Below are 26,849 nucleotides of genomic sequence, written 5' to 3'. Positions count from 1 at the left end.
AATTGCATACAAAAAAAAGCAACTAATATGAAGAACAAAAGGTTTTGAGGACACAAAAATTTACCACTAAGGGACTCGAACCCTCAATCTTCTGATCCGAAGTCAGACGCCTTATCCATTAGGCCACATGGTCTTTCGACAGTTGCCTTTTTTTCCTAATTACCAACAAAAAAACAACAACTAATGTGAAAGAAAAAAAAGTTTGGAGAAAACAAAATAGATTTGGGGGAAAATAGACAACCACGAAGGGAGTCGAACCCTCAATCTTCTGATCCGAAGTCAGATGCCTTATCCATTAGGCCACGTGGTCATTTTGCATGTGAAATTCTTTCCTAATAGCCTACAAAAACAACTACTGTGAAGAACAAAAGGTTTTAGGGAAACAAGATCAACCAAAAACAGACTCGAACCCTCAGTCTTCTAATACAAAGTCAGAAGCCTTATTAATTTGGCCACGCGGTCTTTCGCTGTGTAATAAATTTTTCTTTAATGGCCTAAAACTAAACAAGCAAATAATGTTAAGAACAAAAGGTTTTGAGGACACATAATGAACCACGAAGGGATTCGAACACTCAATCTTCTGATCCGAAGTCAGACGCTTTATCCATTAGGCCACATGGTCGCTTAGCATGTGAATTATTTTCCTAATTGCATACAAAAAAAAAAGCAACTAATGTGAAGAACAAAAGGTTTTGAGCACACAAAATTAACTATGAAGGGACTCGAACCCTCAATCTTCTGATCCGAAGTCAGACGCCTTATCCATTAGGCCACGTGGTCATTCGCCGTGTAATAAATTTTTCTTTAATGGCCTAAAACCAAACAAGCAAATAATGTGAAGAACAAAAGGTTTTGAGGACACAAAATTAACCACGAAGGGACTCGAACCCTCAATCTTCTGATCCGAAGTCAGACGCCTTATCCATTAGGCTACGTGGTCGTTTGGCATGTGAATTTCTTTCCTAATGGCCTACAAAAAAAACAACTAAGGTGAAGAACAAAAGGTTTTGGAGAAACAAAGTCAAACAAAAAAAGACTCGAACCCTCAGTCTTCTAATACAAAGTTAGAAGCCTTATTTATATGGTTTAGGGGAAAATAGACAACCACGAAGGGACTCGAACTCTCAATCATCTGATCCTAAGTCAGACGCCTTATCCTTTAGGCCACATGTTCGTTTGCCTTTTGATCATTTTTTCTAATTGCCAGCAAAAAAAAAGCAACTAATGTGAAGAATAAAAGGTTTTGAGGACACAAAATTAACCATGAAAGGACTCGAACCCTCAATCTTCTGATCCAAAGTCAGACGCCTTATCCTTTAGGCCACATGTTTGTTTGCCTTTTCACATTTTTTTCTAATTGCCAACAAAAAACCAACAACTAATGTGAAAGAAAAAAAAGTTTGGAGGAAACAAAATAGATTTGGGGGAAAATAGACAACCACGAAGGGAGTCGAACCCTCAATCTTCTGATCCGAAGTCAGATGCCTTATCCATTAGGCCACGTGGTCATTTGGCATGTGAAATTCTTTCCTAATAGCCTACAAAAACAACTAATGTGAAGAACAAAAGGTTTTAGGGAAACAAGATCAACCAAAAAAAGACTCGAACCCTCAATCTTCTAATACAAAGTCAGAAGCCTTATTAATTTGGCCACGCGGTCTTTCGCCGTGTAATAAATTTTTCTTTAATGGCCTAAAACCAAACAAGCAAATAATGTGAAGAACAAAAGGTTTTGAGGACACAAAATTAACCACGAAGGGACTCAAACCCTGAATCTTCTGATCCGAAGTCAGACGCCTTATCCATTAGGCCACATGGTCGTTTGGCAGTTGACCTTTTTTCCTAATTTCCAACAAAAAAAAAAAGCAACTAATGTGAAGAACCAAAAGGTTTTGAGGACACAAAATTAACCATGAAGGGACTCGAACCCTCAATCTTCTGATCTGAAGTCAGACGCCTTATCCATTAGGCCACATGGTCGTTCGACAGTTGACCTTTTTTCCTAATTGCCTACAAAAAAACAACAACTAATATGAAGGAAAAAAAGTTTGGAGCAAGCAAAATAGGTATGGGGGAAAATAAACAACCACGATGGGACTCGAACCCTCAATCTTCTGATCCGAAGTCAGACGCCTTATCCATTAGGCTACGTGGTCGTTTGGCATGTGAATTTCTTTCCTAATAGCCTACAAAAAAAACAACTAAGGTGAAGAACAAAAGGTTTTGGAGAAACAAAGTCAAACAAAAAAAGACTCGAACCCTCAGTCTTCTAATACAAAGTCAGAAGCCTTATTTATATGGTTTAGGGGAAAATAGACAACCACGAAGGGACTCGAACTCTCAATCATCCGATCCTAAGTCAGACGCCTTATCCTTTAGGCCACATGTTCGTTTGCCTTTTGATCATTTTTTCTAATTGCCAGCAAAAAAAAAGCAACTAATGTGAAGAATAAAAGGTTTTGAGGACACAAAATTAACCATGAAAGGACTCGAACCCTCAATCTTCTGATCCGAAGTCAGACGCCTTATCCTTTAGGCCACATGTTCATTTGCCTTTTCACAATTTTTTCTAATTGCCAACAAAAAAACAACAACTAATGTGAAAGAAAAAAAAGTTTGGAGGAAACAAAATAGATTTGGGGGAAAATAGACAACCACGAAGGGAGTCGAACCCTCAATCTTCTGATCCGAAGTCAGATGCCTTATCCATTAGGCCACGTGGTCATTTGGCATGTGAAATTCTTTCCTAATAGCCTACAAAAACAACTAATGTGAAGAACAAAAGGTTTTAGGGAAACAAGATCAACCAAAAAAAGACTCGAACCCTCAATCTTCTAATACAAAGTCAGAAGCCTTATTAATTTGGCCACGCGGACTTTCGCCGTGTAATAAATTTTTCTTTAATGGCCTAAAACCAAACAAGCAAATAATGTGAAGAACAAAAGGTTTTGAGGACACAAAATTAACCACGAAGGGACTCAAACCCTGAATCTTCTGATCCGAAGTCAGACGCCTTATCCATTAGGCCACATGGTCGTTTGGCAGTTGACCTTTTTTCCTAATTTCCAACAAAAAAAAAGCAACTAATGTGAAGAACAAAAGGTTTTGAGGACACAAAATTAACCATGAAGGGACTCGAACCCTCAATCTTATGATCTGAAGTCAGACACCTTATCTATTAGGCCACATGGTCGTTCGACAGTCGACCTTTTTTCCTAATTGCCTACAAAAAAACAACAACTAATATGAAGGAAAAAAAGTTTGGAGGAAGCAAAATAGGTATGGGGGAAAATAAACAACCACGAAAGGACTCGAACCCTCAATCTTCTTATCCGAAGTCAGACGCCTTATCCATTAGACCACATGGTCGCTTGGCATGTGAATTATTTTCCTAATTGCATACAAAAAAAAAGCAACTAATGTGAAGAACAAAAGGTTTTAAGGACACAAAATTTACCACTAAGGGACTCAAACCGAAGTCAGACACCTTATCCATTAGGCCACATGGTTGTTTGACAGTTGACTATTTTTCCTAATTGCCAACAAAAAAACAAAAACTAATATAAAGGAAAAAAAGTTTGGAGAAAGCAAAATAGATTTGGAGGAAAATAGACAACCACGAAGGGACTCGAACCCTCAATCTCCTGATCCGAAGTCAGACGCCTTATCCATTAGGCCACATGGTCATTTGGCATGTGAATTTCTTTCCTAATGGCCTACAAAAAAAACAACTAAGGTGAAGAACAAAAGGTTTTGGAGAAACAAAGTCAAACAAAAAAAGACTCGAACCCTCAGTCTTCTAATACAAAGTCAGAAGCCTTATTAATATGGTTTAGGGGAAAATAGACAACCACGAAGGGACTCGAACTCTCAATCATCTGATCCTAAGTCAGATGCCTTATCCATTAGGCCTACAAAAAAAACAACTAATGTGAAGACCAACATGTTTTGGGGAAACCAAAATCAACCAAAAAAAGACTTGTACCCTCAATCTTCTAATCTGAAGTCAGACGCCTTATCCATTAGGCCACATGGTCGCTTGGCATGTGAATTATTTTTTCCTAATGGCCTACAAAAACAACGAATGTGAACAACAAAAGGTTTTAGGGAAACAAAATCAACCAAAAAAAGACTCGAACCCTCAGTCTTCTAATAGAAAGTCAGAAGCCTTATTAATTTGGCCACGCGGTCTTTCGCCGTGTAATATATTTTTCTTTAATGGCCTAAAACCAAACAAGCAAATAATGTGAAGAACAAAAGGTTTTGAGGACACAAAAGTAACCACTAAAGGACTCGAACCCTCAATCTTCTGATCCGAAGTCAGACGCCTTATCCATTAGACCACATGGTCGCTTGGCATGTGAACTATTTTCCTAATTGCATACAAAAAAAAGCAACTAATGTGAAGAACAAAAGGTTTTGAGGACACAAAATTTACCACTAAGGGACTCAAACCGAAGTCAGACCCCTTATCCATTAGGCCACATGGTCGTTTGACAGTTGACCATTTTTCCTAATTGCCAACAAAAAAACAACAACTAATATGAAGGAAAAAAAGTTTGGATTAAGCAAAATAGGTATGAGGGAAAATAAACAACCACAAAGGTACTCAAACCCTTAACCTTCCTATCCGAAGTCACGCGCCTTATCCATTAGGCTACGTGGTCATTGCTTCTGATCTGAAGTCAGACGCCTTATCCATTAGGCCACTAGGTCGTTTGGAATTTGACCTTTTTTCTAATTGCCAACAAAAAAAAAACAACTAATGTGAAGAATAAAAGGTTTTGAGGACACAAAATTAACCATGACGGGTCTCGAACCCTCATTCTTCTGATCCGAAGTCAGACACCTTATCCTTTAGGCCAAATGATCTTTTGCCTTTTGACCATTTTTTCTAATTGCCAACAAAAAAACAACAACTAATGTGAAAGAAAAAAAAGTTTGGAGGAAACAAAATAGATTTGGTGGAAAATAGACAACCACGAAGGGACTCAAACCCTCAATCTTCTGATTCGAAGTCAGACGCCGTATCCATTAGGCCACATGGTCGTTTGGCATGTCAGTTATTTTCCTAATTGCATACAAAAAAAAAGCAACTAATATGAAGAACAAAAGGTTTTGAGGACACAAAATTTACCATTAAGGGACTATGTGGCCTAATGGATAAGGCGTCTGACTTCAGATCAGAAGATTGGGGGTTCGAGTCTCTTCGAGGTTAATTTTGTGTCCTCAAAACCTTTTGTTTTTCACATTATTTGCTTGTTTGGTTTTAGGCCATTAAAGAAAAAATTATTACCCAGCGAAAGACCGCGTGGCCAAATTAATAAGGCTTCTGACTTTGTATTATAAGACTGAGGGTTCGAGACATTTTTTGTTTTACTTTGTTTCCCCAAAACCCTTTGTTCTTCACATTAGTTGTTTTATTTGTAGGCCATTAGGAAAGAAATTCCCATGCCAAATGACCACATGGCCTAATGGATAAGGCATCTGACTTCGGATCAGAAGGTTAAGGGTTGAGTCTCTTCGTGGTTTTGTTTTTTCCCCAAACCTATTTTGTTTTCCTTCACATTAGTTCTAGTTTTTTTGTTTGCATTTTGTTTGCATTTTGTTTGCATTCCAAACAACCTAGTGGCCTAATGGATAAGGCGTCTGACTTCGGATCAGAAGATTGAGGGTTTGAGTCCCTTTGTGGTTGCTTTTGTCTCCTCAAAACCTTTTGTTCTTCACATTAGTTGCTTTTTTGTTGTAGGCCATTAGGAAAAATATTCACATGCTGAGCAACCACATGGCCTAAAGAATAAGGCGTCTTACTTCGATTCAGAAGATTGAAAGTTCGAGTCACTTAGTGGTAAATTTTGTGTCCTCAAAACCTTTTGTTCTTCACATTAGTTGCTTTTTTTGTATGCAATTAGGAAAATAATTCACATGCGAAGTGACCATGTGGCCTATTGGATAAGGCGTCTGAGTTCGGATCAGAAGTTTGGGGGTTCGAGTCCCATTCGTGGTTGCTTTTGTCTCCTCAAAGCATTTTCTTTTCACATTAATACTTGTTTGGTTGTAGGCCATTAATGAAAATGCATTATGCACCAAAGTCCATGTGCTGTGATGTATAAGGCGTCTGACTTCAGATTAGAAGAGTGAGGGTTCGAGTCCCTTCATGATTAATTTTGTGTCCTCAAAACCTTTTCTTCTTCACATTAGCTGCTTTTTTTTGTATGCAATTAGGAAAATAATTCACATGCCAAGCAACCATGTGGCCTAATCGATAAGGCGTCTGACTTCGGCTCAGAAGAATGAGGGTTCGAGTCCTTTCGTGGTTGTTTATTTTCCCCCATACCTATTTTGCTTCCTCCAAACTTTTTTTTCTTTCACATTAGTTGTTGTTTTTTTGTTGCCAATTAGGAAAAAAAGTTCAAAAGCCAATCGACCATGTGGCCTAATGGATAAGGCGTCTGACTTCGGATCAGAAGATTGAGGGTTCAAGTCCCTTCGTGGTTTTTTTTGTGTCCTCAAAACCTTTTGTTTTTCACATTATTTGCTTGTTTGGTTTTTAAGGCCATTAAAGAAAAAATTATTACACAGCGAAAGACCGCGTGGCCAAATTAATAAGGCTTCTGACTTTGTATTAGAATACTGAGGGTTCGAGTCTTTTTTTGTTTTACTTTGTTTCCCCAAAACCTTTTGTTCTTCACATTAGTTGTTTTTTTTGTAGGCCATTAGGAAAGAAATTCCTATGCCAAATGACCACATGGCTTAATGGATAAGGCATCTGACTTCGGATCAGAAGATTAAGGGTTGAGTCTCTTCGTGGTTGTTGTTTTTTCCCCAAACCTATTTTGTTTTCCTTCACATTAGTTCTAGTTTTTTGTTTGCAATTAGGAAAAAGGTCAAATTCCAAACAACCTAGTGGCCTAATGGATAAGTCGTCTGACTTCGGATCAGAAGATTGAGGGTTCGAGTCCCTTCGTAGTTAATTTTGTGTCTTCAAAACCTTTTGTTCTTCACATTATTTGCTTGTTTGGTTTTAGGCCATTAAAGAAAAATTTATTACACGGCGAAAGACCATGTGGCCAAATGAATAAGGCTTCTGACTTTGTATTAGAAGACTAAGGTTTCCATATGTTTTTTTTTGGTTGATTTTTTATCCCCAAAACCTTTTGTTCGTCACATTATTTATTTTTTATTTTTGTAGGCCATTACGAAAAAAATTCACATGCCGAGCAACCACATGGCCAAATGGATAAGGCATCTGACTTCGAATCAAAAGGTTGAGGGTTCGAGTCCCTTCGTGGTAAATTTTGTGTCCACAAAACCTTTTGTTCTTCACATTAGTTGCTTTTTTTTGTATGCAATTAGGAAAATAATTCACATGCCCAGCGACCACATGGCCTAATGTATAAGGAGTCTGACTTCGGAACAGAAGATTGAGGGTTCGAGTCCCTTCGTGGTTAATTTTGTGTCTTCAAAACCTTTTGTTCTTCACATTATTTGCTTGTTTGGTTTTAGGCAACTAAAGAAAAAAAATTACACGACGAAAGACCGCGTGGCAAAATTAATAAGGCTTCTGACTTTGTTTTAGAAGACTGAGGGTTCGAGTCTTTTTTTGGTTGATTTTGCTTCCCTAAAACCTTTTGTTCTTCACAGTTTTTTTTTTTTTTGTAGGCTATTAGGAAAGAAATTCACATTTCAAACGACCACGTGGTCTAATGATAAGGCGTCTGACTTCGGATCACAAGATTGAGGGTTCCAGTCCCTTCGTGGTTGTCTATTTTCAGACAAACCTATTTTGTTTCCTCCAAACTTTTTTTTTCTTTCATATTAGTTGTTGTTTTTTTGTTGGCAATTAGGAAAAAAGTTCAAAAGCCAAAAGGCCATGTGGCCTAATGGATAAGGCATCTGACTTTGGAACAGAAGATTGAGGGTTTCGAGTCTCTTTGTGGTTTATTTTGTGTCCTCAAAACCTTTTATTCTTCACATTAGTTGTTTTTTTCTTTGTAGGCCATTAGGAAAAAAATTCACATGCAGAGCGACCACATGGCCTAATGGATAAGGCTTCTGCCTTCGGATCAGAAGATTTAGGGTTCGAGTCTCTTCGTGGTTGATCTTGTGTCCTCAAAACCTTTTTTTTTACATTTTTACTTTTTGGTTGTAGGCCATAGAGGAAATGTTATTACTCAGCGAAAGACCGTGTGGCCAAATGAATAAGGCGTCTGACTTCAGATTAGAAGGTTAGAAGATTCTTTTGTGCTTCCCATTAGTTATTGTTTTTTGTAGGCCATTAGGAAAAAAGTTCACATGCCAAATGATTTCATAGCCTAATGGATAATGCGTCTGACTTTGCATCAGAATATTGAGGGTTCGAGTCCCTTTCATGGTTGTTTTTTTTCCCCCAAACCAATTTTGTTTCCGCTAAGCTTTTTGTTCTTCATATTAGTAGTTGTTTTTTTTTGGACATTAGGAAAAAAATGTACAAGGCAAAAGTCTGTGTGGCGTGATGTTAAGGCAGGTTGTAGGCCCAAAGGAAAATGAATACACGGCAAAAGACCACGTGGCGTAATTTAAGTGAAGTGATTTGATTCACAGCAGCACAGCACACGGTGCACACAGTGAAATTTGTCCTCTGCATCTAACCCATGACAGGCACCCGGGGAGCAGAGTGTGAGGACAGTACTTTGCTCAGTGGTACCTTGGCAGATCTGTGATTAGAACCATCAATCTTCCTTAATCGCAAGGCCATCACTGCCCCGCAATGGATCTGACTTTGGATTAGGAGATTCAGGGTTTGAGTCTGTTCTTAGTTGATTTTCTTTCCCCAAAACCATTTGTTCTTCACATTAGCACTTGTATTGTTGTAGTCCATTAAGGAAAAGGATTCACCCTCCAAAAGACTGCCATGACTATATAAAAAGGCATCTGACTTCAGAGCAGTAGATTGAGGGTTCTTCGTGATTGATTTTGTGTCCTCAAACACATATTTCACTTCATATTGATATATATATTACTGTATGCCTTTAAAGAAAAATAATTACATGCCAAAAGACTGCCATGCCTAATGGAAAAGGCGTCTTACTTCGGAGCAGATGTCCACACAATTTACAGAGATATGTCAACCATGTCAGCAATACAACATCCATAGCCATGAGATACCCAGGACGTATCTCATCCACCATCATCTCATCCAAGGGTGGTAGTAGCCTAGTGGGTAACACACTCTCCTATGAACCAGAAGACCCAAGTTCAAATCTCACTTACTACCATTGTGTCCCTGAGCAAGACACTTAACCCTAAGTTGCTCCAGGGGGAGACTGTCCCCTGTAACTACTGATTGTAAGTCGCTCTGGATACGGGCGTCTGATAAACGCTGTAAATGTAATGTAAATGTAAATCCACCCCCAAGGCCCCGCTGCTGTGTAGATGTTTGACTACCTCAGCAACTTCTGCCACTGAGACTGGACAGTCCATACCCAGGTATCCCAGCCCTGGCTTAAGTGCAAACAACAGTCAGGACCCATTCCCTGACCCGAAGGCACAGGGAAGCTACCCTCTCATCCCCAGGGATAAACAAAAGTCTGAGAGTCTTGGGGCTAACAAAAAGCCAACCCAGCCCTCCGCCTCTCACCCGGAGCAACTCCAGCAAAGGACAGTGTCCAACCTCTCTCAAGGACTTGGGTTCCAGAGCCAATGCTATGTGTCGAGGTGAGTCCGACTGTATCTAGCCGGTACCGCTCAACCTCTTCCACAAGCTCCAGCTCCTTCCCCGCCAGAGAGGGGATGTTCCATGTACAAAGCTCCTGCCTCAGGCTGCCGATCCACATTGCACCGGACCCTTCAAGTTCCTCCTGAATCCACAGTTGGATGAGCCCATGTATTCGGTTCGTGTTTGAACATATTGCAGTTGCGTTGCGTTTGCGAGTTAAGAAAAGACAGACAAATTCTTCTTTTCCGTTTCACCAGCCATTTCTGACTGTGGTAAATTTTGAGAAGAAACATTTTAAACAGTTAATTTCCATTTGGTGTAATTGCCAGTATCTCTGTACTCCACCCAATTAATATTCAATTTGAACATGTTTCTTTCGTCACTTTGTATCTCCTTGAAGTTGGAGGTCACGATACCATCTTGTCAGCACCACTGGTGCTGTCAATTGTACACGAGAGAGTAAAAGAAAATTGTCCAACAATACTGCTGTATCTGACTAATAAAAATCCTGTCTATATTTATGTATTTACATGTGTTTATTTATTACTCGTTTGAAAAAGGTGTAAAATTACTCTATGATTTTTATTATCATATGGAGCTCAACGCTCAACTACCATCATGTCCCTGAGCAAGACACTTAACTCTGAGTGTCTCCAGGGGGGGACTGTCCCTGTAACTACTGATTGTAAGATGCGTCTTGGCATCTGGTAAATGGCATAAATGTAAAATGTACATTTGTCACAAATAAATTTATCAAGCTATAAAGTGTTTTCTGAACTGAAATGTGTGTGTGTGTGTGTGTGTGGAGGGGATGGGGGGGGCTTAAAAAAAAAAAAGTGATTGTGATACACAGCACACAGTGAAATGTGTCCTCTGCTTTTAACCATCACCCTTGGTGAGCAGTGGGCAGCCATGACAGGCAGCAGGGAGCAGTGTGTGGGGACGATGCTTTGCTCAGTGGCACCTCGACATTCGAACCGGCAACCTTCTGATTACAGGGCCAACTCCATAGCCGCTAGGCCATGACTGCCACTTACAACCCACCAAGGCCAGGTCAAAATCATCAGAGATACAAGTGGAACAGTGGAACAGAGGAGGTGGTAGAATCAGCAGAGCCTCAGCTTGCAGCCTTCAATACTCCCCTCATAGCAAATTTGGTATAATCTGGACCAGGCCACACAGTGTGGGATCTGTTTTCACCTTGCTGGTGAGGGTTGACATATGGGAGCTCTTTAACCGCCTTTATTGAGGTTTTTCTGCGATGCTCGACCTTGACCCTCGGTTACAGGTGACCACTGGGGTGACGGTACCACCTGTAACGGAATCCAGTGGTGACCAGAGGAGGACGGGTTCCTCTTTCTGAGCCTTGGTTCCTCTCAAGGTTTTTTTCCTTTTTCAGGGAGCCTCTTCGTTGCCACGGTCACCTTTGTCTGCTAACTTGGGGGCCCTTGCTGTGGTACAAAATGATACAGATACAAATGGGTGCAATATAACAAAGATTGAAACATATCTGAATACTTTCTGTACCCACTGTATAATTTACCTTGGGAGGGGAGGAGTCACTGTGACACAAAAATGACAAAATCAGTTTTATGAATTTTATTGATGCTGACTGAGACAATATAAAATCTCAGAAAGGCATATATACCATGGTTGCTGTTCTGTGAAGCTACGAGGTGGAGAAATAAAAAAAATAAACAAAAGTTTCTGCTTCTCACAAGAACATGTTCCTTAAGTTCTACAAATAGAACAGAACAAATGATATACAACTTCAATAATAAAATACAAAAGCCAGGTCCTTGTTGGTCCAAGTGTTGTTGATGATGGTTGGTGACAAGGGCCACTCTTGCTGGGTTCAGTTTAATTAATAAATCGGGCTAAAACTAACACAAGAAAGGTGTGTAACTTTTCTAAATGGATTAAATTAAATTCATGTCAAATTTCAATAACTTTTCAATTACTAAACACTGCTATACACTGCTGGAATTCAAATTTTATTTGTCACATTTGTACACAGTCATACACGGTATGATATGCAGTGAAATGCTTTAGCGACTGCTACAGACCACAGTATTGCAAATATTGCAAGTAAACAATGAACCAATATGCAAATATTGCAAACATAACCCAATATTACACTTTCATATTATTAACAGGCAGGGTGAACGTGTGCCAATGAGTAAAGTGAAAGTACAAAATTCTGGGGGGATTGAGTCCAGAAGTGATTGAAAGTAAAAGTGCTCGAGTTTATTAGTGTTCTGTTGAGAGCTCGTATTTAAATGTCTTAATGGAACATTTCTGCATACAAGGTTGGTGAAGAATCCTGGTGAGGGATTTAAATCTTTGTACCTGCCTATGCTCGGTACCCTCAAGTCTCAGCAGTGTCTTGGTCTTGGTACCCTCCGGTCTCGGCAGTGTTTTGTCTCGGTTACAACATTACTACAACACTATGGAAGGTAGACAAGAAACGGTTAAAGCCCCGTATATGTTTATCTGGTAAAATTCAGTGCGGTTTCGACCATGGTGTTCGCCCAGGGCACCAAACCTCCTAGGACCTCCCCTGCTGGAATCTACTTGTCTTGACTTGCTGTAAAGTGTAACCAACCAGATGTTGTGCTCTGCTGACGATGCACAGTGACAGATAGTCTTACATGATGTGCACAAAATGAATGAAATTACATCACAATTATTAAATACTTTTATTTCCATGTTGTATAATTCATATCATATTAAATTAATTGATGATCCTTAAATGTCCCATTTTAAATAATTCATGCCACAGTTTATTATTTAATTATTGATGTATTTATCTTTTTAGTATTTACAATCCTCTACAATCCTTAACAAGTCTCCATTGTAGTTGGACTACCAGGGCAAGGCACATTGAAAATATGAACATTATTATCAATATACAAATATCTGTGTATATTATAGTCAGCTACAAATAAATATGAATTAAATCAGCAAACAGAGGAGTTTTTCATGCAAATTTCATGAAATTAATCTGTTAATAAGTCAGGTTGCTCTCACCGTAAGACAAAGGCAGAACTTGATGACAGTTGATGTGTATTTAAAAAAAAATGTGTATGGTGCCATTGTACGTTTTATTGTTGTGTTGAAGTGACACACACATATACACACACACACAAACATCTGTTCAGAAAAAAAAGCTAGATAGAATGATTAGTGGATAATTCATCCTTCACCCGGTGTTCCGCTTACGACCAGACACATTTTTAATTGTGTTGAGCTCCATTTGATAATAAATATTATAAGAGAGTAACATTACACATTTCTATATGTAATAAATAATAAATACATACAATGTAAATGCATAAATACAAACATACATTTTTATTAGTAGGTTATAGCAGTATTGTTAAATAAATTTTGTTCACTCTTTAAACCTGAAAACATGCATAACACACACCTCATCCAGGTTCATTTTTTTCTTTTGTCCCAGTTACACCTGATGAAGAAGGAGACCCTGCTATTCTCAAATATACAATTAATGACCCCATATGACACAAATATGAGTGAAACCAACAGGGTGACGATGCCCAGAGAAGGAAAGTAGTTCCAGTTGAGAATTGATGAATGAAGGCTTTTACTTCATTAAAGTGAAAACCTGGAAACAACAAGAACCTTCCTTGTATACGTATTACATAACTGTATTTTTTGTACCACAGTACACAGTTATTAATAAAGGTAGAAAGTGAAATAAACAAAGACTACATCGATGGGAGGAGAAGTTTTTATGAATTCACTCTCAATTTTAATAATTTACTTTAGTTCATGTTAAATTAGAGATGCCGCCAAATCCCCAGGTAAGAAGCCCAAATGGGTGGAACACAGGTTCCAGACAGGTGGTCCAGTCAAACAGTTGTAGCAAATTCATCTTCACATTTGGTGCACTGAACAACCATGCAATAAAAAGTTAAAAGTTTTACATTACGACCAGCAGTTCAAGTTCAAGTTCTTCGGTGCTGTGCGGATTTATTTCATGTGAGCTGAGTCTGCAGACATGACCACCCTCTGCTGGTGGAACCAGAAGCAGCATTACTGCCAAGACCAGATCCACCATGAGCTCATCCCAGGATGAATGTGCATCTTATCATTTTAATAAGAAGGTCCCACACAGAATATCACTGTTTCACATTCATACAATTAGATATGATACAGTTTCTAAACGTATATTGCATCTAAATAGCTTTCTGGTTTGTATGTGATGGTTGCAATTAAAGTGTCAACCTTTTTAAACACTAGGTGGCGTTTTGGCCCTTAAAATGACCATAAAATAGAATTTATGCGCACCAAAAATGATTTACAGTCATATAATTTAAATGCTTCACTTTTTTTTTTTTTTTTGGTTTGGTCTTAATACCTTTATGAAGATTATAGTTGATAGATAATAAAAAATGAGCTGCACTAGTGATACTAATATTACGGTTATTAGCTGGTTAGTGAGAGCAGACTGTCTCAGCATGGAGTAAACTGAGGTCCACCAGGGGATCCGGCAGCAGCTCCTTCATCCTCATGCCTGTCGGCGACACCCAACAAACAGAGTCCAATTGAATTTCACAGAGCGTTTTGTACGACTTCATTTGTAAGAGGGTCTGGAGACATTCTCCCTCTCTCACACACACACACACCCACACACACACACATCCAATCACAAACACTCACACACCCCTCTCCACTGAAATCAGTCGGTTTAAGGAGGCCAGGCAGAACAGCGGTGTGGAAAGTGCAGTGCCCTGCGCAGAATGACAAATCTCCGAGCCGTCCTGCCTAATGCAGACGACCACAGCGAGGGACTTCACTTCAATTGGGTTTTAAAATCAATGAGAGGGGATGCATTAGTTCTGCTGCCCGGCCACGTGGTCCAACAGCAGCACGGCCTCCTGCAGTGGGCTGCCATTTACCACCCAGTACCTCACATTTCAAGAAACAATGTTATATACTAGTGCATGCAATAAAAAAATGTATGCAGTATATAGAGAATGTTATTTATATACATGCATGCAGTCCATAATGGTGGCATGGATTAGCAAATGCACTAAAATGCACTGATTTTGGTCACGGCATCATGACCGTTCAAATTGCGGCCTTTCACATGCACACTGCGTCAATTTGGTGCGCGGCCGAATTCTAATAAAAGCCCCATTACGCAGTTGGGCCGGAGTTACTGAGCAGTGGTCTGGTTGATATCTGGATTAATCCCGTGCTATGCCGAGTTCATACGCTGCACTCAGTGTGTAATAGGACACTGACGGCTTTCGCCCAGCATCCTCTGAAAGCCTAAATGCCAGTCTAAGAAAAGAACCTGCTCATTCGTCGGATCCCATCAATTCTACTCTGGTGGCACAGTGCACTTTGTGAAGTTGATCATTTCCAATGCTACCTTGTTGGAGAAGAAAGAGAAAGAAAAACAGACAAATAAAAAATTTTCACTCAGGAATTAACAACAGAAGTTTAAAGTTTAAGATAAGATAAGATTATACTTTATCAGTCCCACAAGTGGAAAATTTCTGTTTTGAGTCAATGATTGTTATTTATTTAAATTAAAAATATATATTTTTTCTATTTAGAATTAATTAAGAAATAGCAAAAATTGACAAATTGTTTATTTCTTGCCAAATTTTTTATATAATTTGGATTTTTTTAAACATGCAATTTTATTGTTGTCTTCTTAATAATATTATTCTACTGCTTTCTTCTGTATTGTATTTAAATGTGAATAACAAGAAATAGAGGAATTTATACTTAATTGCCACAAGCGGATCACCGGACTGGGTTGGTTCTGTATGGTTCTCGGTAGAACTGTAAATCTTGGCCCGAACCCGACCCCACCTCCTTGGTCAGCAAACTCGAATTTCCGGCCTATAGTACCTATCCTTTCTGTATGAGTCACTGCGTGTAAATTTCTTTCACAATCTTTCATATTTTATAAATTTGATATTATGAGAATGTAACTTTGTTAATTAAATTAAGAGAGATGAGAAATGCCGAAATGGACGCTGAGGAGGAGAAGCGGAGGCTAGTCAAGCACTGGAAGTGCATGCAAAGAAATCCAGGCTTTTATAAGCTGGACTTGTCGGGTCGGGCTGGGTCGGGCCGAAATATTTAGACCCAAGTACACCTCTAGTTCTCCATTCCTCTTGTTCGTTTCACCTGTGCCTTGTTTCCCCTCCAGCAATATATGTGTGTGTGTGTGTGTGTGTGTGTGTATGTGTGTTGCCTTGACCAGTGCAGTAAACCCCTCATCACGTCTGTATGTGTTTGTATAACCTACACAGAGCTTTTTTTTTTGCAGTTCTGCCTTTTTCTTTATTATTATCATTAATTCAGGAAATCTCAAGTTGCAACTGCATCCTTCATGCAGCACGACAACAATCCAAATCGTCCCCTGTCAGCACGGAGTGAATGCAGGTGTTCGCAGTCCCCAGCTCAGGCCGAGAAATGGCTTTCCCCGATCGGCCGTGGCTCCGGTTCCAGGAAATTTGTTTTGCTCTATCTGAAATTTACAGAGCCATTACTCCTCCTGCTCCCGGCGGGGACGGGATATGATGAAAGACCTCTCTCTCTCTCTCTCTACAGGTGCACATCACTAGTGTAACAGAGTGGCAACAACTCGGGCCTCAGCGAGCATTTTGCCCAGACATCGAGGAACCGCACCAACAAGCCCACCTACATCTACTCTGGTTTCATTTAAAATGTGTTCATCCCTTCGAAACAACTCTGTTCTGATTCTGACAAGATTCTAAATGAACATTTACAGCATTTATCAGACACCCTTATCTAGAGCGACTTACAATCAGTAGTTACAGGGACAGTCCCCCCCCGGAGACACTCAGGGTTAAGTGTCTTGCTCAGGGACACGATGGTAGTAAGTCGGATTCGAACCTGGGACTTCTGGTTTATGGGCAAGTGTGTTACCCACTAGGCTACTACCACCCCAATGATATGAGAAATACTCAGATCTGTGTCAGCACGTTGTCACAAGTCGTTCATCGCAACTATTGATACATTCAAATGCATCATTCTAATTGATCGTGAAAAATCAATGGAGATGAATTGCAAATTCCCCCCAAAAAATGTTTCAAGGATACAGGAAAGAAACAGAAGCTCACAGGTCTAGACTAGTCTGATAGCCTTCTTGGGCGGTCCTCCCACGGCCCTTAAAGATCAAAGGCCTTCTCCATAACAAGGCTGTAGCCATGCAGTCATCATTAGAAGGGCTGTTTACCACAATACTGGTAGAAATTAGTATAGACAGGCTTTGTTGCTTACCAAAAAATGTAAGGCAAACCGGAGACACAATGAAACACACCACAATGCAAATGTCTTCTAATATTTTCAGCAAGATGGACAGACCGATTGCCATAGGATTGTAGTAGTCTTGTTCAGGATATTAGAAGTCTAGTATACTGTGGGGTGGTAGCCTACCATAAAGTGGTAGTAGCTTCGCCGGTATTGCACTCGCCTGTGAACCAGAAGACCCAGGTTCAAACCCCACTCCCTACCATCGTGTCCCTGAACAAAAGACTTAACCCTAAGTTGCTCCAGGTGGACTGTCCCAAGTGATTGTAAGTTGCTCTGGATAAGGGAGTCTGATGAATTCAGTAAGAGTAAATGTTACCAAATCTGTTCAAAGTCAGTGATGGGCAGGATTACTCCTTTTGAGAAACCCGCCAATCTCAGGCCAACATCTACCTCCCACAAGGATTCAGAATGCACGTGCTGGACTGCAGTAGTGAACTAAGGCCGCTTTCACACCTACAGGCTTTAATGTGCTGGAATCGAACTCAGCTTCGAACTTCTTGGTGCGGTTTGTTTCGTTCTGTGTGAACACAGTAATCACTCAAGTGCGTGTCAAAAAAAAAAAAAAAAAAAGAGGTGGTCTCGATTCGAATCAAGAACGCATATCGAATCAAAACAGGACCAAAGGCTATTACATTATTTGACAAGAGTGAATTATGGGTAAATAATAACACCTCCTGTGTTGTCTCGTTATGCACCTTCGGCGACTCCAGTGCACCAGTATACTGTTTTCAAGACGTAAACACGCTAAATATTCACTAAATATTCAAAATGTGGTAAATGCGTTCAAAATAAAATAAAACCGCCAGGGCCGTATATTTACCTTCATCGCGTCCCTCCAATTTCACACAAACAGCAGATCTGCTGCCTGCATTTACGTTTGTTCCCGCGGCGACACATCTGACCAACCAACAGAGAGAAAGTTCTTGCGTGATTTGAAGTGACGTATTTCGGTTCGATTGGAACCCTGTGTTAAAGGGAACTGAACCAAGAGGAAAATGAGACAAATATGTTCCAAACTCAATGACCGATTCAGACCAAAGCATAAAGTGAAGTGATTGTCACTTGTGATACACAGCAGAACAGCACACGGTGCACACAGTGAAATGTGTCCTCTGCATTTAACACATCACCCTGAGTGAGCAGTGGGCAGCCATGACAGGCGACCGGGGAGCAGTGTGTGGGGACAGTGCTTTGCTCAGTGGCACCTCAGTTGCCCCTTGGCGGATTCAAACCGGCAACCTTCTGATTACTTAACCGCTAGGCCACCTCTGCCCCAGCAAATGAACTATGGCGTGAAAGCGTCTCTCTGTTGCATTTTGAGGGTTTTGTATGACCATGGTTAGGTTGGGCGCAGTGGCCGTATTTCCTGTTTCACAGTGAGAAGGGACGTTTGAGGTCCATTGTAATTACCCGTCGATCCCTTAAATCTATAGTTACAATATCCACACTTGAAGACCATTAACCTGCTCTGCAATTAGATTGAGTGCCTTGAGGGTTACGATATCGTCGAACGCCGCCGGCTTCGACATAACAGCTCATTACCGAGATTATTTATTTATTTCCCCCCCCGATCCAGTTCTCATTCGATTTGGTCCCAGATAACCTCTTTTGGAATGGATTTGTGACACAAGACGTGCCGCTCAGGGCGCCAGGTTTTGGTCCGAACCCCTTCCTTCGGGCAAAAAGCAGGCAATAACATTGACTTTCGGGCTGTTTACGTGGCGGCGACGCCCTCTAGACCCCGACACGCCCAGTCACATCTGAAAAGGGTGGAAATGCAGTGGAACAGCTGTGGCGCTCACACTAGCAACACACACACGCGCACACACACACGCTGACGTGTCAATAATGCTTATTAAAACGCACATAATCACGCCTCAGCACGCCTAACAAGGTTATCAGACACACCCTCTCTAGCACACACACGTCACCACACCAGTCAAGGCTTCTCAGATGACTCGGACTGCCCGACTCGATACGTTGTTCCCTGGTAATGGCCTTTCCCGCCAGTCAAACTGCACACACACGTCGGCGTGAAAAAAAACACACACACATTCACACCCGCATGCACTCATGCATTGAAATACACACACGCACACACACCACGCTCTAATAAACAAATCCAAACAACAGACACAAACTACGCCAAGTCAAGGCAAATATCCGCCAACGTGCTGCAAACGACCAGGATTCGGAATGAACGATGAGTAGAAACACACACACACACACACACACACACATTCCTGACGTTCCACCAGGTGGCTGACAAGGCAGCGTGGGAGGAACGAGAAGCACGTTGTCACCGCAGAGGTCAGCGGGAGTCACGGGGATGGTAAACAGGGCTAAACAGACAGAGTGGGAACCAATCAATCAATCAGTCCATCAATCTGTCTGAAAGCCCCTCCGTCCTCCAGCCTGCGTTGAAGCCGCTATAAGAGGGAATCTCTGTTTGTCCCCTAATGGAAGTGAGTCCGACAGCTTGACCCGCCTCTAATTTAGGGACGTGACCCCCAGCAGCATGTCGCGGTGGACGGCAGTCCCCCCCGCGGTGGCCAGAGAGGCGGCCTCGCTTCCAGACCCGGCATGGTCCACGGGCTCCTGACAGGGCAACAGCTCAGAAGAACATCTCAGCTCGTCACGACGCTGTTTTTCAATCATTTCTCCAGCGTTTCTGTTGATTTTAATTAGATTTTTCGTTTTTTTTCCCCTTCTTTATTGCTCGTGAAGGGCTCTGCGGCGTCTGGAAATAAATCTCATTTCCCCCCTTTCTTGGATGAGGGACGCCGCTGGTCGCTTTCAAGAGCACTCAGGGTAATTGTTCCTCAGCCGCAGGAAAGGCGCCGATCAAAATGCAAGATGAGCTGCGAGGATTGATGCCGAGCCGGGACGAATGAGGGAAAACTCCAGCCAGAGACACACACACGCACACACACGCACACACGCACACACACTTTGGTACCTGTTGATGGTTTTCCCTGCGAAATCCCCTCTCCAGCGTAGCGCTTCAGGCCGCTTCGACACCCGCCTTACGACGGCGTCTTCACGCAGGTCCACTCGAGGGGAATGAACCCGCCCTGCGACACAAACTCACATGTCACCACGCGTTCAGAACGTACCGGAGTCACGGCCCAGTTATTCTAAATATATACACCATTCAGAACCAAATCGTCAATTAAAAAAACAAAATCTATATATTTATATTTGAAATAGAAAAGTATTTCTTAACATGCATTCTTAATGTATTAAAAAATAATGAGTAAGAATACAATTGAATTATAGTAAAAAATTAACATGTTTAGTTTGTGATTATTGAAATAGCTTACATCATTGTTGCAATACTTAATAATTTCCATGTGTGAATTTTTCTGCTTATAAAATGTAAGCTCCCTATACAGTAACCTTAAGTGATAAATAAATATGAAAACAGGCTTATGACGATTTATTTCAGATTTGGCGCGACGAGACTCCATGCTGTCAGATTTGAGCCGTTTCTCACAGGCTGGTGGGACGAAGCATTAAGACGGAAGACGTCCATGATCATAAACTCTTACCAGAGCTGACCTCCGACCCCCTGGGGGCTCCATACCGACCCTCTACGGCCATTTTTCTCTCCCAGGAACACTTGGCCCGTGTGGCTGGGATCAATACCTGGCCCATAGCTGAACTTTGTCCAAGGTGTCCGATTTATTTCCCGCTGCTGATGAGAATCGCTCCCAACTTTCTTCTTTTTTCTCTTGTGACGTGCGAAATATTAGAAAACTGTTGAATTTTAATGTGTGAAATATTACAGAAATGAGCGTGAAGATCCAATGCCGAGTCTAAACCTGCGGCATATAAATTTTGCACTGAGGGAGCAGAGCCAGAAGAAAAAGTGGGGTCACGGGGTGACCTCGCCCCGTCGGCGGCATGATGGAGTGGAACACGCTCTCTGCACCGCAAAGCTCTGGTGAAAACCGTCGGTCGGCATGGCAACGACTCACGCTCGCGAGCTCCAGCCCAGATGGACGCCACCCGGCGCTCCGGCATGGACAACTGGAGGGTTCTTACGTTAATTACTCTGACCTCTGACCCCATCCTGGGGTCACTAACCCTGAGTTTCAACTCCTTTACCAACACTGACATCATCCGATCATGTAAGACATTTATATGAATGTACTTTATTATTTTTAGATTATACTACTTGCTTTGATTCCCACGGACTCGCTATATAATCGCTATATAATACTAGAAATGGGGCGGGGCATATAAGGGACCAGCCAGTGACCCCCAAAAGCTCCACCTGACACAAAATGGAGGAAAATGGATTCATTTGCTGTTTCGGAATATTTATTTGTATCCACACTGAAAAATAAAGCACTTTCTGGCTATAGAAATACCAACGAAGCAGACGTCCCTGTCCGTCCACGGGCGTCCTGCTTCGGCAATCAGTGTCCTCCTGCCCACAAGCAGAGGCGCTTGGGGTTCGCGCCCGGGACGTGGGTGAGAAAAGATATCCACTTCTACCTCTCCAGCGCGTTACTCCTCCTCGTCCACAAAACGGCTGATTGTCGTCACAGAGCCGAGGACCCGACGGTCCCCGTCTGTCCCCTCAGAAGGACTTTTTCCACGACTTGCACAGGATCTTCTGGAAGGCCCGCCGGAAGTCCTGGTTGAAGATGGTGTAGATGACAGGGTTGAGGGAGCTGTTGCAGTAGCCGATCCAGAAGAAGAACTTGAAGAGGGGCTCGGGGATGCGGCAGGAGTCCCGGCACACGGCCTGCAGGCTGTAGGTGAAGAAGAAGGGGAACCAGCAGAGCACGAAGACGCCCATCACCACCGCCAGCACGAAGGTGAAGCGCTTCTCCCGCGCCTGGGACACCTTCTTGCGGGACACGCTGCTGCGGCGGCGTTTGCGGCGTGAGGCGAACAGGTCCATGGACTTGTTGCTGGTCCGCGACAGGCGGCCGGAGTGTTTGGACAGGGCGCTGTCCTTCCGGCAGCCGGCCACCCTGCGCGCCCGCTTCGCGCTGACCGCCGGGTTATTGGCCCTCCGACCTTTGCCCTCGGACGAGGTGCTGTCCTCCAAGTCCTGCTCCTCCGTCATTTGGTCCAGCTTGGGCGTGGTGGGTACCGACGGACAGTGGCCATTCTCCCTCTCGGCCGTGACCTTGCTGACCCCGTTCTCGGTCTGCGTGGGCCCGTCGGGGGCGTGCTTCTTCTCCGACATGGTCCGAGTCCGCGTCTTGGCCACCTGGTAGATCCGCACGTACACCAGGACCATGATGAGGCACGGCGCGAAGAAGGAGGCGATGCTGGAGGACAGCATGTACCAGGTCTCGTCGTTCAGCTCGCACTGGGGCGGCAGGCCGGGGTCGGCGCGCCCGTCGATGGTCAGCAGGGGCGGGGATGAGATGGCGGCCGAGATCAGCCACACCACCACGATGGTGGCCTTCACCCGCCTGGGCGTCCGCTTCAGGTTGTACTCCACCGCCTGCGTGACGGACCAGTACCGGTCCAGGCTGATGGCGCACAGGTGCACGATGGAGGAGGTGCAGAACAGGACGTCCAGGGCCAGGTAGATGCCGCACCAGACCCTCCCGAAGAACCAGTAGCCCATCAGCTCGTTGGCCAGGGAGAAGGGCATGACCAGCGTGGCCACCAGGATGTCCGCCGTGGCCAAGGAGACCAGGAAGAGGTTCTGCGGGGCTTTGAGGGCGCGGCTCGTCAGCACGGCGATCACCACCAGCACGTTCCCCACGACGGTGAAGAGGATGAGGAGGCCGACGAGCGCCGCCAGCCCCGCGATCGCGCCCGGGCAGTAGGGGCTCCCCCGCGCCCCCTCGGAGCCGTTCGCGGGGATCCCGCTCGCGTTCAGCGCGTCCATCGCTCGCCTCTCCCCGTCACGCGTCCGTCCGGCTCCACGCGTGGGAGATCCCGGCAGCGAGCCGTCCCCGCGGCATCCTGTCCCCTCTCCGTCTCCGTCCTCGCCGTGCGTAACCGTGCGCCCTGGCTGTGGAGAGTCCGGGAGCCCCTCCCCGCACGGACGAGACGAGGCGCGCATCATCGCAGCTTCGTTTTTTTAAATTCTAGATCGGAGGCATTTTCAGAGTCTGCGGGTTCGTGTCGCTGTCGTGTCTTGTTTCGATAAAACAGATGCATTTCTTTCTCTCTGTTGGTTCAGCACATTTACAGCGTTTATCAGACGCCCTTATCCAGAGCGACTTACAATCAGTAGTGACAGGGACAGTCCCCCCCCTGGAGACACTCGGGGTTAAGTGTCTTGCTCAGGGACACAATGGTGGTAAGTGGGGTTTGAACCTGGGTCTTCTGGTTCATAGGCGAGTGTGTTACCCACTAGGATGCTACCACCCAAATCACAGTGACTCCAGCCCTGACCAGGTAATACATTTTCTTGATCGGCCTCATCTCAATATGAAATGATGATTATAATAAATATTATATTATGACATAAAGATTTATCCCTAAAAAATGTAAAAGAAGTCTTTATCATGACGGAGGGTAAATCAGGGGCGACTCTTGCTCCCCATCTGGGTTCTTGGGTTTGTATTAAGATGGGGCTGATATGGACCACCTGTCTGGTACCTGTGTACCACCCATATGGGCTTGATACCTGGGAAGGGGCGGAGTCACCGACCTTTGTCGTGTTTTGGGTTTGGGGACACTGAAAAACTGCCATATTTTTCAACCAACCTGTTATAACGTGTAGTACCGTCTCGAAGTCACCACGGTCAGTGTTGGAAATACCTTTATGGACCAGGAGCAGTCAGCCGGTGCAGCTGAGTTTTGCTCTAGTTTTTCTCCACTTTGGGCTCCACGTATGAGAAATGGAGGCAATTAGCAGCTGGGGAACAGAACAGAACACTGAGATTCTCTAACAAGGGTGTGAGGTGGTCCCAATGACCAATAAATTAATAAGCATACAGGGACTGAGGATTTTTATTTTAATAAGGAGCGGAGGAAGCGCTCTTACTAAAATAACCATTACATAACGAAAATGGTGACACGTGGGAGAGAAGTTTTCCTGGGCACATCATGCCAAGACCCACGCCGCAACATCGCACTTTCTTCCTTAGCACAGCCATCAGTGGTGTGTGTGTGTGTGCTGTTAGTTACCGTTTATTCTATTCCCATAGAAGAATAAAGAGAATCAATGGTATAAAGCTGCATTCTACATTCATGAATTTCGGCAAATAGCGCTGTTCTCCAGTTCCTCTAATTCCTCTCTCTCTCTCTCTCTCTCTCTCTCTCTCACACACACACACACACACACACTCAACACTGCCCAGTTTCTGTGGACCCATATAAACCATATAACCCGAGGGTAACAAATGTCTTTGAAAAATGTGAAATTGTGAGGGACTGTTCTGATGTTTTTTGATGCTTTTTGCAATTGTTGAAAATTCCAAAGGTTAAAAAAATATAACTAGTGTTATAACTATATATATGTTCTCCTTGGAATGTGACGAAAGATGAGGCTCTTGTGATCTGCGTTCAACCTACAGGCTCCAGGGGCTGCAGCTTCGGGTCCGGGGCACAAGAGGGCCTCAGAGACTTCAATCATATTTCATTTCAGTCGTTTTTTAAAAAGTATTTTTTTTATCATAAAACTACCCAACCGATGCAGCTTTTCTATCTGGTGAATCCAGCACAGGCTGCTGAGAACCTGGTCATGTGGTTCATCCACGATAGAGGAGAGTGGTACGGAGCCATTGATGGAGCCTTGTGGGAGATTTCCTCTGGACAGTATCTGTGCAGGGTTCCAACATGAACATCTTCACGTCCAGCGAGGATGGAGGAACAAGGCAGAAGTATGAGAATCATCCAAATTGGTAATGAACCTTTCATTTTGGATTAATGGAAAGTAAAACATCTACACAATAAATGATCATTAGAAATGTATTAAGTAGATATTTATTTATTTATTAACTAGTAATTATGCCTGTTAATATTCTCACAGCTCATTTTGTCCAAAAAAAAGTATTTTCTCATCGTACTGATTAAAGGTGATATGTCATATTTTCCCTCCACTAGATAGTTGGCAGTATTTACATTTATGGCACTTACCAGACACCCTTATCCAGAGAATCTTACAATCAGTAGTTACAGGGACAGTCCCCCCCCCCTGTAGACACTCAGGGTTAAGTGTCTTGCTCAGGGACACGATTGTAGTAAGTGGGATTTGAACCTGGGACTTTGTGGTCTTCTGGCTTATAGATGACTGCCACTAGGCTACTACAACCCGATTTCACCAGGTTTCCCCACTTCTTCATAGAATCCAAATAAAATAAAATTGGTGAGTGCAATGTGATAAAACTCTGACAAGACTTAAAGACTTTTTAAATTTATACAAATTGTCCCTCACAGAGACTGCAGAATTAAAGTAACAAACTTTCACGTGCATTATAACACTATTATTAAAAATGCAACATAAAACTGATTTTATTATGTTACAGACCAGGCTCAACTGTCTTTAATTGCAAATATAAATGCTGTGAAACTTTTAATGATGGCATAACAGGGTATAGTCAAACAAAGAGAAAGGTCATTTGTGTAATTTCCCCATATTTTATAAAAACATTTTGTAAAGGTCCCTAACAGAACAGAATATTTAACAAGCAGGTGAAAACCCTCTTGTTCAAAAAATATTACAGACAAATCTAACACTTACACACGCACATGCGTACACAAATAATACAAAAATGTATAAATACATGATAATTTGTCTTCGTCTAGCACTTAACAATCTCTGAGCATGCTTCTTGCTGACAAGTTAGGCCTTATCAGGGCTCTTAGTTTGTAAACTCAATATTCTATAGAAATCGAACGAGAATTGCTGGTGTCTTCCTCTTGTCGCTTTGGATAAAAGTGTCTGCTAAATAAAGTAAAGTAAAGTAAAGAATATTTTCATCTGACACACAGTACTGGCTAAAGTTTGGACACACCTTCTCATTCAGTGTGTTTTTTTTTATCTTCATGACCATTTACGTTGGTAGATTCTCACTGAAGGCATCAAAACTATGAATGAACACATGTGGAGTTATGCACAAAAAAGGTGAAATAAGTGAAAACATGTTTTATATTCTAGTTTCTTTGCTCTGATTACTGCTTTGCACACTCTTGGCATTCTCTCGATGAGCTTCAAGAGGTCGTCACCTGAAATGCTTCTCCAACAGTCTTGAAGGAGTTCCCAGAGGTGTTTAGCACTTGTTGGTCCAGCTCACCCCAAACCATCTGGATTCATAGTTTTGATGCCTTCAGTGAGAATCTACCAACATAAATGGTCGTGAAAATAAAGAAAACACATTGAATGAGAAGGTGTGTCCAAACTTTTGACCTGTACATGCAGTTTCATAACTAGGCAGATTTCGCCTAGTTATGCCGGTTGACTGGCACCATGTTGCTAACTAACTAGTATTTTGGTAACTCTTTGGCCTGGATGCCATAAGGTGTTTAAGCCATTTTATAGTGGCTGCCACTCATAAAAAACACCCGTTACTGTACCTGGTCCACTAATGACGTGTGAAAGTTGCTTGGTCGAGACACCGAACGCACCCGTGCGCGAGTTTGATAGTTCCAGTGGCATCGTGCGGTGCATGAACATATAAATAATTCATCCTCTTGCATTTAAAAGTTCCGGCAGGATCAGCCAGTGAATTGGAGGCTTTTTGTGCGTTGCGACTGTTCCCTCGCCGACACGGTTGCCTGCTATTTACGGTTTGATCTTCAAGGCAAACAAAAGCGCACAAAGCCGTATTTGTCAGACGATCCTTTTCACTCACGTCCCCGCGGCTACTGATGCATGTGGTTGTGGCGTCTGTACCTGCCG

At 42.7% G+C, this 26,849-nt stretch overlaps 1 protein-coding gene, 1 long non-coding RNA gene and 8 other non-coding genes across 10 annotated transcripts; 1 reads left to right on the top strand and 9 right to left on the bottom strand.

The window, feature by feature from the left end:
* Positions 1–237: 237 nt before the first annotated feature.
* trnar-ucg (transfer RNA arginine (anticodon UCG)) lies at positions 238–310 on the bottom strand. Its single transcript has one exon. It is a non-coding gene; the product is annotated as a tRNA-Arg (tRNA).
* A 557-nt stretch (positions 311–867) lies between these two features.
* Positions 868–940, bottom strand: trnar-ucg (transfer RNA arginine (anticodon UCG)). Its single transcript has one exon. It is a non-coding gene; the product is annotated as a tRNA-Arg (tRNA).
* A 495-nt stretch (positions 941–1,435) lies between these two features.
* trnar-ucg (transfer RNA arginine (anticodon UCG)) lies at positions 1,436–1,508 on the bottom strand. The gene has a single exon. It is a non-coding gene; the product is annotated as a tRNA-Arg (tRNA).
* Positions 1,509–1,907: 399 nt separating this feature from the next.
* Positions 1,908–1,980, bottom strand: trnastop-uca (transfer RNA opal suppressor (anticodon UCA)). Its single transcript has one exon. It is a non-coding gene; the product is annotated as a tRNA-Sec (tRNA).
* Positions 1,981–2,083: 103 nt separating this feature from the next.
* trnar-ucg (transfer RNA arginine (anticodon UCG)) lies at positions 2,084–2,156 on the bottom strand. The gene has a single exon. It is a non-coding gene; the product is annotated as a tRNA-Arg (tRNA).
* Positions 2,157–2,651: 495 nt separating this feature from the next.
* On the bottom strand, positions 2,652–2,724 carry trnar-ucg (transfer RNA arginine (anticodon UCG)). Its single transcript has one exon. It is a non-coding gene; the product is annotated as a tRNA-Arg (tRNA).
* An 889-nt stretch (positions 2,725–3,613) lies between these two features.
* Positions 3,614–3,686, bottom strand: trnar-ucg (transfer RNA arginine (anticodon UCG)). Its single transcript has one exon. It is a non-coding gene; the product is annotated as a tRNA-Arg (tRNA).
* A 2,739-nt stretch (positions 3,687–6,425) lies between these two features.
* trnar-ucg (transfer RNA arginine (anticodon UCG)) lies at positions 6,426–6,498 on the top strand. The gene has a single exon. It is a non-coding gene; the product is annotated as a tRNA-Arg (tRNA).
* Positions 6,499–14,035: 7,537 nt separating this feature from the next.
* On the bottom strand, positions 14,036–20,240 carry LOC114794246 (uncharacterized). Its single transcript, XR_003750327.1, has 2 exons — positions 19,983–20,240; positions 14,036–14,237 (listed from the first exon to the last, which is right to left on the bottom strand). It is a non-coding gene; the product is annotated as an uncharacterized LOC114794246 (long non-coding RNA).
* Positions 20,241–20,970: 730 nt separating this feature from the next.
* LOC114793663 (alpha-2 adrenergic receptor-like) lies at positions 20,971–23,056 on the bottom strand. The gene has a single exon (XM_028985761.1). It carries the CDS (start codon positions 22,884–22,886, stop codon positions 21,612–21,614), a length of 1,275 nt encoding a protein of 424 aa, XP_028841594.1. The 5' UTR covers positions 22,887–23,056; the 3' UTR covers positions 20,971–21,611.
* Between the last annotated feature and the right edge of the window lie 3,793 nt (positions 23,057–26,849).

The sequence above is a fragment of the Denticeps clupeoides genome, chromosome 1, assembly GCF_900700375.1.
Source record: "Denticeps clupeoides chromosome 1, fDenClu1.1, whole genome shotgun sequence".
NCBI lineage: Eukaryota > Metazoa > Chordata > Actinopteri > Clupeiformes > Denticipitidae > Denticeps > Denticeps clupeoides.
Note: the sequence above shows the minus strand (reverse complement) of the source record. Positions and strands in the feature narration are given on the sequence as shown.